Raw genomic sequence first — 11107 nt, 5'->3', positions numbered from 1 at the left:
CACCTCCGTAGGGATCCCGACGTTTCTGTTGTGCAGACGACTAGGACTGCGACTGCAACGGTGCTGCAGGAATGCTGCTCAGCGCCTCTCTTCGAGGACTGACTCCCATCGTTTGGGCGAACGTCGACGGATCCGAGCCACTCACGCGTCGGGTACGAACCGTTTGTACGGCAACGCCGATCAGCATGAGATGCGTCACATTCGCCCACTAGACGAAGCCGTGGCGAATCAGTACTGCACGAACCTTGTAGTCAACAGTCGCTACACGATACAGAACTTCCTCTTCAAGAACCTCTACGAGCAGTTTCGCCGTCCTCTCAACTTTTACTTCCTACTCGTAGCTATGCTGCAGTTTATCGCGGTTATTGCACCGGTCAATCCGCTCTCCACGCTGCTGCCACTCCTTTTCGCCTTCACGCTGACCGCTGTAAAGGAAGGCTACGATGACGTAAAGCGGCACAGGCAGGACCACACGTACAACCATACGCACCGCATGGTGCTGGACGCCAAGAATTCTGCCTGGGTTTCACACATCAACGCAGAAATTCGCGTCGGGGATGTACTGTTGCTGCGCGAGAATGAGGAAGTTCCGTGCGACGTTATTGTCCTCGGAGCTACCTCGGCAGTGTACATCCGCACTGACAACTTGGATGGCGAGATCGACCTGAAGTCAAAGGAGATGGTTCAGTGGTCTACGATAGACCCAGACAGCCACTCGCGACGCACGTACGCGGTTTGCGAGGTCCCTTCGCAGACAGAGCCGCCGCCCGCCTTGAGTATCGTTGCTGCCGTCTCAGACCTTTGCCTAGTGTGTCCTCCGCCGTCATCGATCATTGACTTTTTCGAGGGCCGCGCGGACCTTCCATCTAAGCCACAAGGGACTGTCTCTGACGCAGGCACTGCAGCGGTGCAAGTCCCCCTCACCCACCATCATCTCCTCCCGCAGTCGTGCGTCCTGAAGAACGTCGCGCAGGCGGTCTGCGTCGCGGTGTACACGGGCGATGACACGAAGTGTGGCATGAACAAAGGCGAGGCGCCGGTGAAGTGGGCACAAATTGACAAGGACGTCAGCCGCTACTCCGTTTATATTTTCGTGTGCCAAATACTGAACGCCGTCATCTTTGGCTTTATTGGGTTTCAGGCGAACCGCAGCGCGCATGAAACGGCCTGGTACCTGCCGCTGCCAGCGAACGAAGCCAGCGCGTCGGCTCTTATTTACCCGCTGCGCTTCTTCCTGCTAACGACGGTAATGATCCCCGTCTCATTCAAGTTTGTTGTGGACGTGTGCAAATACTACATGGCGTGCGCGGTTGAGTGGGACGTCGCAATGATGCACGCGACAGCAACGACGGCGGCGCGGCAGCTGCCGGAGTCGTCGGCGTGCATTGGATGCAAGGCACAGAACTCGAATATCCTCGAGGACCTGGGTCAGATCGACTACGTCCTGTCTGACAAGACTGGGACTCTCACACAGAACATGATGGAGCTGGACTCCGTGACCATCTGTCCTGGCCACCACCTCTCGGTGTCCAACATCTCGGGCACATGGTCGACTCTGCCGGAGGAGCTTAAGAAGCACAACCCCACGACGCTTGCGGCAGTGCAGCAATTTGCGCAGATGGTTGCCCTGTGCAACACTGTGGAGGTTGTGCATCCCCATGCATCTGCAGGCGAGAGCGCAAGTGTTGCGGAGATTGCCTACCACGCTGCGTCTCCAGACGAGGTTGCTCTCTGTCTGGGGATGCGCAAATTGGGGGTATCACTCGTGTACCGCGACGAATATCGCGTCGTGCTTCGCATGCACCGTGGTCTAGACGGCAGCCACTATGACTACGGGGTGCAAGTCGCAGCGAAAGACGGCGAGGAGGAGGACGAGCGGACTTGGGCGGTACACCACATCTTTCACTTCTCCTCTGAGAAGAAGACGATGGGGATCGTTGTGGAGGAGCCCGACTCTGGTCGTATTTGGTTCGTTGTGAAAGGCGCTGACGATCGGGTGATGGCAATGGCCTCACCGGCGCCGTCATCCTCGATCGATTCAGTGCACTCCACCAGCTCCCCGCTCCATCCGGAATGCGCGGAGAAGCTGTCCCTCTACGCTCACCGTGGCCTCCGCACCCTTCTGGTGGCGTGCAGGGAACTCACACGGGGTGAGCTCACCGTTTTTCTACGCAACGTCGCGGAGGCGGGCTGCTTAGTCGAGGGCCGGCAGGCCCATCTCGACTCGCTACGTGCGCAGATGGAGTCAGGGGTCACCATTATCGGCATCACAGCCATTGAGGATAAACTGCAGGAAAATGTGCAAGAAACGATTGGTGACATGCTCGTCGCCGGCATCAAGGTTTGGATGCTGACAGGAGACAAGATGGAAACTGCCGAACAGATCGGATTGTCGTGCGGCCTTTACCGTGCAAGTGATATGGTCATTCGCATTGGGGAGCGTGCCAGTGAGGTGGCTAATACAAGCAACTGGCGCCAGAATCTCTTGGCCTTCCCGATCGAGCAGTTGCCTCAAAGCAGCGCCGCAGCAGCTCTTGTGTCCGAGCCGACGGCGCAGATGTGCGGCAATGCACTGGAGGCGCGCGTGTTGAGTTTTAACGCGAGCGACTTGTCTCAGCTGTCGAACGAGCCGTTGCGTCTCATGGCGCAGACAGCGGGCGGTATCGCGGACGGAACTGCGGGCAGCACTGGGGGTGGCATTTTTGTGAGCGGCGCCGCCGAGCGCAGCGCCGTCCTAGTTATGGAGGGTGGTACTGTGCTGGACACCATTCTGCGCGATCCAAGACTGCGGGCACGCTTCCGCGAACTATCGAGTCGCTGTCGCAGCGTCATCTGCGCGCGCACGACACCGAGTCAGAAAGCCGCTCTCACCAAGCTTGTGCGCGAGGATGGCTATCTGACACTGTCCGTCGGCGACGGCGGCAACGATGTTGCGATGCTGCAGGAGGCACACGTTGGCGTGGGAATTTCAGGCAAGGAGGGACAGCAGGCCGCGCGTGCCGCAGACTTCTCCATCACGCAATTTTCCGACCTACGTACGCTGCTGTTTGTGCATGGACAGCAGGCGTACATCCGTACTGCGTACGTGATCAAGTATAGTTTCTACAAGTCGATGCTCATTTCTTTCATCCAGCTCGCCTACAATGCAATCGGCACCCACATGTCTGGTGGTACCTTCTGGGACAGCTTTTGTCTTACCATGTGGAACGGCTTCTACACGCTGCCCCAGACCATCCTTTACTGCCTTGACCGCTGCGCACCGCGCGTGGTGCTAGAGCGCAATCCGTACCTCTACAAGATGACGCGGCACGCTGTCGACATATGTCCGAGGAATTTCTTCGGGTCTTTTGTGTTCCGTGGTGTGTTACAGTCGATTGGGCTGCTGTGGCTAAGTACCCGACTGTACGGGCCCGACTTCGCATACGCCGACTGCGGTGGGACAGCGTCGAATGATGTGACGTATAGTGTCGCCTACACGGCCCTAATGCTCTCCCAGCTGTACACGATGTGGTGGGAGTCGCACGCTGTCACACCGCTAAACCTCCTCGTACTTGTCGGCATGCCACTCTTCTACGTGTACTCGACGATGATGTATAGTGACAATCCGACGCTGCAGTACTTTGGCGTATTTCGCAAGTTGCTTGACACAACCGGTGTCCTTTCAGCGTTGGGTATCTCTATTGCACTGGTGGTACCCAGCATAATCTACTTTACAGTACTCGCGTTTCTTCAGCCAAACCCGCGCGATGTCCTACGCCGAGCTGAGGATCGTCGTCAGCGCCTGCTGCTGAAGCGGCGTGACTACAAGCGTATGCAGCCTTTCTGGGTGCGATGGTTTGGTGCCACGCCAGAGGAATCGTCCATATTGTGTCGGCGGGGCGACACTGAGCTGCAAATGTATAGCGACGGAGACCTCATGGCTTGACGTTGCCCACTGTCCATGAATGAGCAACCCACTGCACAATGCCTGCTCACACGCAAAGTCCATGTCATTTTGCCTTCGGGGATTTTTAAAGAGAAGCCACGACTTGGTGATAAAGACGGAGGGGAGAGAAACGATGAAGCCTCCCTGCGCCGGGTGTATCGACTACACGTTACCCATGTCCAATTCAGCCCCGTAGAGAATTTCTTGTTGCATTCATTTGCTTCGTGTCGCACCCTCCGTGACCACCATCACGGCCACCCCAGTGTGGGGGGTATCCCAGAGGCCAAGTACTCCCCCCCCCTCCCACCCACTCATTCTGGGGAAGCCAGGCAGCCTGCCACCTGCCCTTGCGTTTGCAGCTGTGCGGACTCTTGGGGTCAGCGGACAGGTCTGAGGTGGGGAGGGTGAGCGCTGCGCTGCAGAGAGGTGGGACGTAATCCTGGACCTGGACTGCGCTGTATGCAGTGGCACCGCAGGGAGGTGGGAGAGGGGGCTGAGCGGTATCCGACGGCGTTGGTTCGCACGACAGAGACACCATACGACACCACAGAGGGATGAGGTGAGCTGCGTGTGTGTGTGTGGGGGGGGGGAGTGTCTACATCCACTGACTTGTGCGTGGCGGAATTGGATACGTTAGTCCATACGCGAAAGGGGAATGAAAAACTGTTTGCTGAGGGTGCGGGACATACAGCTGCCCAGAGGCGTCCCTCACGGATGAGAGAAGTGTGCCTGTTTTAGCAGAGACAACAGAGCTGGCGGAGGTGAAGCCGAATCGATGGGTTCGCGTGTAGAAACACTGCAACTTATTTTTCGCTATCCCTGTTCTGCTGCCGAGTAACGAGAGTCAAGCATCATAATGTTTCTCATTATCATTTCTGGCCCTCCTTTTCCCGCTCTTTTTGCCTTTCCTCTCGCCCTTCACACAAGCTGCGCAGTCCTACCCAAGGGTGTAACGTGCAGGCGCTCATTCAGTCTGCACCCGGCCATTTTCTCTCTCCTTTCACCCATATCTCACCATCCTGCCCATTACGATTGTTTGCTTTACTGGTTGTGCTGCTGCACCGCGTCGTCGTTTTTCGATCATCTAGGCAAGAAGTTGCGTACAGCACACGTCTTTTATGTCGGCTAACTCCCTTTTCCTAAACTGATCAACCTCCACTCTCCTCTTTTGTGTCTTCGCTTGTAGACCGCCCCACATACAGGCAGCACCACGATTAATCGAGCAGTGGCTTTATTTTCTTTTTTCCGCTATTGTTCACTCTCTCTCTCTCTCTCTTCCCTAAGTGTCCTGTTTCCTGTTGTACTCGGTTCCCTCCTCCTTCAACATCACTTTGCCGACAGCCGCACTTCACCCCCTCTCCTCCGAAGTTACTTTCGCTACCTTGTCGTGGTTTCCCAGGTGCTGCGTTGTGCTTTGCATCGTGCCCCGGACGAAGCTACCCCTCGCCTCCACTCATCTGCTTCTCTTTTTTGTTTGGTCTTGGGTTTGCCGCTCCTGCGTAGTCTGGGCTCGTCAACCTCACCATGTCTCGCTGTGGTACGTGCAACGTAGTGTTGGCGAAGGAGGAGGCACTGCGTGCGCACTACGAATCGGAGTTTCACCTCACAAACGTACGCCGCCGCGTCGACGGCCTGCGCCCACTCTCGCAGCAGGAGCACCGCCTCACCAGCAAGGAAGTGGAGGGCACCGTCTTGGACGAGAACTGCACGCCGGTCTACTCGTGCACCCTGTGCAACAAGACGTTTCGCTCTGTCCAAACACTGCAGACGCACGTCCGCTCAACAGCGCATCTCATGCGAAAGGAGCAGCGCATCATAACACGTGACTCGGAGGCGGCGAGTATGTTGACATCGACGTCGCTCGGCAGCGCGGCGATGGGGCTGCATCGTCGCCACAACGCCAAAAAAAGTGCTGCTGCGCGTGGTGATACAAAGAAGGCGGGTCCAAAGGTAGTCGTCGAGGAACGGGAGGAGGACACGAGCGAGGTGCGCTGCATGTTCTGCGGCTTTCTCTCCTCGACTGTGGAGTCAAACGTGCACCATTTAGAGTGCGTGCACAACTTCACTATTCCGCTGGAGGCCCACTGCGTGGACCGGGCAGCGCTGCTGGCGTACTTAGCACGTAAGACCAACGGTCTTATGTGCATCGTCTGCAACGAGCACACCCGCTCCTTCAAATCTCTGGAGGCGCTGCGCGACCACATGCGCGAGACGAACCACGAGCGTCTCATCCTCAGCCCTGAATACCAAGAGTTCTACGACGTGGCGCTCGACGACCCGGAGTCGGTGAAGCCGGTGCCACTCGAAGGTGTCCGCGGAGACGAACTTGTCCTGACACACGACAAGGCGACTGGAAAGAAGCGCATTCTGATGAAGCGGGAAGGTGATGTTCCACGCACCCGGCCACGTGAGACGGAGGAGCAGAATGAAAAGCGCATGTCTATTCTGGCCGCGGAGAAGGAGACGCGTGCGCTGGCGACGCGGGAGCTGAAGGAGCTCATTGTAACGCAGAACAAGGAGGCGGCGTGGGTGGCGAAGCGCAGCGGTGGTGAGCGTCATGATCTCCAGCTCGACGTTGGCATGCGTACGAACAAGCTCCATCCGAAAGGGTACGATGGCAACATGATGTTCAGTTAAAACCTGAGCTGTCTCTCTCGCTCACATACTGCAGACGTAGCGATTGCTGTTGTGGCGTTGTGCGAGTGGAGGCCGTCACGGCTACCACGCCATTGCCGTGCTCCAAAGCCACCCTTCCTTCGTATGTCTGTTGGTGCCCGTGCACTTAGTGGACAGTCAGAGGAACATTTTTCGATGTGCTCTGTGCAGCGTTCGGCGACGCCAGTGATGCGCAGCAGCGCTTTTTCGTGATGCCCGTGCGTGTGCTCACGCAGCTGCTACATGGAGCAGATTCCTGGTACCGAGCGAATGCGCCTCCCCTCTTGCTCCCTGAAGAGCTGCACGTAGTAGTGGTTGTCTTCTTTCCTGTTGATGGGCTGCAGCACCCACTGTCCTTCAGTCTTTGCTCTGATGGGTCGTCTTTGAGCTCTGTGTTTTAATTGTCGTTCTCTCTTGTCTTATCGAGTCTTAGGCCGTTTCGACGAGTTTTTCGTGCGCCCCCCCCCTCGTCCTGGGTCATGTGCAGATAGACGTGTTTCTGCGAGGACTCAACGAGTTACGATCACGAACAGCGCAAAGCTGATGGCGAACAGCCATTGACCAGGATGAAAAGACCTACTCAAGAGCGAGGGAGGAGGAGCACATAATGTCACCTCCTCATGTATCGGCTGCACATAACCGCTTCAAGGCATGCGAGGTCTACCAGCACCACTGTCACCTCTCTCTCTCCGCTGACTCACCCAACCTCTGGTGCTTTTTTGACCTCTTGCTCCCCCTCTCTCTCTCTTTGTGCAGTATCACACACACACGCAAAAGCACCACGTCTTTTCCTTTGCGGAGCACATCTCCAGCTCTCTGCAAGAAGGGTCTCTTCCGCTGCACGTGCGAGAAAACAACAACGAAAAAAAAAAACGACGTCGTAGAAGGGACAGAGGTGATCAGGCGCTGTCTAAGGCTACCACGGTTGTCATTTTGTGCTCGGTCGCCTCAGAGTTAGGAAAAGCGGGTGTACCTCGAGGAATCATCTCCTTCGTGCTGTTGCCTGTTTCTTCTACGCATTCATCACATTCTTCCCTCGTTCTGTCAGCACTGAAACGACGACGACAGCGGAGGCGGCGTCATAGGCAGAGAGACAGGCACGCAGAACCGCATCATTCACCTCCCCTCCCCCTCTCCCTCCCTCTCTCTTTCTATCTCGCTTCCTTCCCTTCCTCTCCGCGTAACTTCGTGAAAGGGTGCCAGTTAGGGAACAATACCACAAACGTGGTCCAGCATCCACCACGAAGCAACCCCATCAGCGCTCTCCTGTCACCTGCCAGCAAGTGCTTCGTTGCACTCGCCGGCCTCTGGCATCAAACAAGCACGGACACAAAGAGAGTCACTAGCGACAACGATGTTCGAGGTGGTGACGTACGCCTACAATGGTGCCTCGGCGGCGGTGTACCGTGGATTGAAAATAGAAAGGGAGACGCCCAAGACACTAAGGGACCCTGGGACGTTTCTCTCTGGAGCTGTTGCCGGTGGCCTCGGTCGAGTGGTAGCCCTGCCGTTTGACCAGGGCGGTCCGAAGGGCATTGTGCAGACTGTGGGTCGCCGCGCCCTGCAGTTTGGCTTCCTGATGATGTTCTACTGCCCTATAGCGCACAAGTTACTGCCCACGCTGGAGGAGGACCCGTTGTCGAAGATGCTGACCACCTTCATGGTGGGCGCATTCGCCGGGTTGAATATGCGTCTCGTCTCCAACCCCATCTCGCGCGTCATGGATGAGAGCCGTCGCATGGGGAAGTCGCCCATGGACGTTGCCCGGATAATGAAGAACAAGACCGTATTGCAGTTCTGGTACACGACACCAAACCTTATCGCAAACGCCATATACTTTGGCACCCTCTTCACCGTCTTCGAGGGTCTTCGTCGCTTCACCGAGCGCAACCTTGCGCCTATTGTGCAGAACGAGTCGGCGAAGGACACAGTTATGATGAGGTATGATACTGAGTCGCAGCTTGTTGGGTCGAGTCCGCGTCACCGCGGGCCCTCGGTGGTGGACCACAACTGGAACTGGAAGAACTACACCACCACGATAGCGTTGAACTTTATCATTGGTGGCGCGGCGGCGACGGTGGCATCAACTGTGTGCTACCCACTTAGTGCACATCAGTACATGCAAACAGTGATTCACGACTCGGCCGTCTGCCGCGGGCTCATGCCGATGTTGGTCAAGGAGGTGCCGATGGTGGCATTCATGTTCGGCACGTTCTCTGCCGCCCAGCCTCTCTTGGCGCCGCGTCACGGTGTGCGTTGCGGTTTCGGCTACTAAGCTACGGAAAAGAGGATGGGTGGTAGGGTGAGAGTGGGGACTTGCTACCACTGCAAGGCGACGGTGGGAGAGAGAGAGAAAGAGGCAGGAGGTGGCAGAGTTCCACACTAGTGGTACCCCGCGCCGTTTTGATCTCTCGACGTGTAGGCGGGGCTTACTCGCACGGTCTCACTTTTTGCAAACTGCAAGCCTCGCTCCACCCCATTCTGTTATGTTGCATTCCTTTCCTTGTTAGAGAGCACACACTCTTCTAGTGCACCGCGCGCGTCGACACAATTGCCTACGCAGTCACAGACGTGCCCCAGGAGGCAGCGCGCATTGTCCGTTACGCCGGCGGCGTTGTCGTTCTCGTGACGACGAGCCATTTTTTTTTTTGTGTGTGTGCGCGGCATTCTGTGAGTGGACGCTGCGCTCTTGTTTTCTCCCTTGTTTCTACCGGGCCAGTGTATGAGGCTCGTGTGCTGTGGGGTTTTTCTCTCCCCCTCTCTCTCTCTCTCTCTCTCTCTCTCTGTGTGGATGTGGGATCTCTGTATTGACCGTGTTCCATACTGTGTGCTGCCCGTAGCCTATTCGTCTCCATCGCCCGTCTGGTCGATTGCGTTTGCAGCGACTTCAGCTGAGAAATTAAGGATAGGAGCGCCTGCGACAGATGGAGAGACCACAAAAATACAGCACATCGGGGGAGCTGCTGGCTTGCCTGACTGCTCTCTTACGCGACCGGGAAAGAGCGTGCAGGGGTTGCTGCGTCAAAGAATAGCGCCGTACTCTCTCCTTTTGGTGTGGAGCGCAGGTACTTCTGCCACCCGCTGGTCATCACCCGCCGTCTCACACGTCTCTCCTACATTGGAACTTGACCTCTGTATCCTCGCTCTCGACTGGATGTCTCCTTGTCTTCTTCCCTCTCGACGAAGGCAGCCTCCTTCTCTCGACTCTTAACCCCAGCATCATCACCCCCACCCTCCCTCACTTGCTGTGGTCTTGTAGACCTACTGCGCACAGGCACTACCACGCGCAACATCAAAGATACCCATAGAGTTGTCCTCGCTTGAGTCCCCCCTCCACACACACACACATCACTGGAAGGACGCCGGCGTTTCACTTTAACCTCATCGCCCCCCCCCCCCCACGCTTCCTTCAACGTTGCTCTTGTGTGCCCTTCCTGTAGGCTACACTGACATACAAGTGCATACACGCCTCGCTGTAAGCCAGAGCTGGAAATCGCACTCGTGGTGCAGCTTCGCTCTTTGGTCGGCGTCTTCGAATTGATTTACGCCCTGGCCACCGCACGCTACCCCCCCCCCCCCAGTGCCGCTGTCGTTCTCTGCCACCGTACGCACACACATACATAGGGAATCAGAGGGGTACATCGTTGCAGGGGTTTGAGGGGGTGTGGAGGTAAAGAGACGCACAAATCGAAGTGCAAAAACCAGCACAGGGCGGTGTGTGGTAATCTATCACCGCTCTCTGCTTTGCTATCGCTTTCCACCCGTCTCTCTTCCGCTACTGCTACTGCACCCCTCGACTAAACCACTCTCTCTCCCCCCTGCACGAGCTCCTGCTCTTCTGCACGCGTTCGCCTGTGTGCTACTCAGTGTCCAGCTCTCTACTTGTGGGCTCGTTTTTTTTCTTTTTTGTATATCGATTTGTGTGCTCCTTTCACTCGTGATTTTCTCGTTCTCCTCCTTCTCTTGTTGCTTCAACTGTTTTCGCTGTTTGGTCGTACTTTTTTTTTTGAGAGGGGATCTCCTTGGTAGCTCTCGGTTTGAGGCTTCCTCTACATCGCTACCGCCTTTCGCTTAAGTTTACCTTAGCGGAGGTGAGCAGCTGCTCCTGTGTATTTCTCTTCTCTCACCTCTCGCTTTCCCACATCTGTCTACTGTCTGCGTAATTTTTCTTGTTGGCTGCTCTTGCCGGGTGACTTCTCTGATTGAACCAACTCACCACTGCCTGCTCCTCTCTTTCTCTCTTCCTTTGACTCTCTGACAGTCTTCGTGCAATCCTTCTCTGTTGCCGTTTTTTTTTGGGGGGGGGGCGGAGGGAGGGAGAGTGCTCATCAGTGTCAAAGGTGGTGACGGAGTTGGTGACGTTCAGCACTGCCCCGCATCTGTCTATCGCTTGCAGCGACAAGTTTCCTCCCTCCGCCCCCTCCCCCGACCCCCTACCTCGTTCACGCCCCTCTTTTGCCGGCTGGCGCCTCTCGCTCTTGCGCTCTTCACCTTGCTCTCCTACGTATCACAGTCTCTACGTGCATC

At 56.5% G+C, this 11107-nt stretch overlaps 3 protein-coding genes across 3 annotated transcripts; all 3 read left to right on the top strand.

Annotated features, from left to right (window-relative positions):
* Window positions 1-190: 190 nt before the first annotated feature.
* Window positions 191-3925, top strand: LBRM_30_2210 (putative phospholipid-translocating P-type ATPase (flippase); the record flags this gene model as incomplete). The annotated part of the gene is made up of 1 exon (XM_001566798.1): window positions 191-3925. The coding sequence occupies one exon, from the start codon at window positions 191-193 to the stop codon at window positions 3923-3925; it is 3735 nt and encodes a 1244-aa protein (XP_001566848.1).
* A 1524-nt stretch (window positions 3926-5449) lies between these two features.
* Window positions 5450-6562, top strand: LBRM_30_2200 (conserved zinc-finger protein; the record flags this gene model as incomplete). Its single annotated transcript, XM_001566797.1, has 1 exon — window positions 5450-6562. One exon carries the CDS (start codon window positions 5450-5452, stop codon window positions 6560-6562), a length of 1113 nt encoding a protein of 370 aa, XP_001566847.1.
* A 1372-nt stretch (window positions 6563-7934) lies between these two features.
* On the top strand, window positions 7935-8855 carry LBRM_30_2190 (conserved hypothetical protein; the record flags this gene model as incomplete). Its single annotated transcript, XM_001566796.1, has 1 exon — window positions 7935-8855. The coding sequence occupies one exon, from the start codon at window positions 7935-7937 to the stop codon at window positions 8853-8855; it is 921 nt and encodes a 306-aa protein (XP_001566846.1).
* Between the last annotated feature and the right edge of the window lie 2252 nt (window positions 8856-11107).

Source organism: Leishmania braziliensis, chromosome 30 (assembly GCF_000002845.2).
Source record: "Leishmania braziliensis MHOM/BR/75/M2904 complete genome, chromosome 30".
Taxonomy (NCBI): domain Eukaryota; phylum Euglenozoa; class Kinetoplastea; order Trypanosomatida; family Trypanosomatidae; genus Leishmania; species Leishmania braziliensis.
Note: the sequence above shows the minus strand (reverse complement) of the source record. Positions and strands in the feature narration are given on the sequence as shown.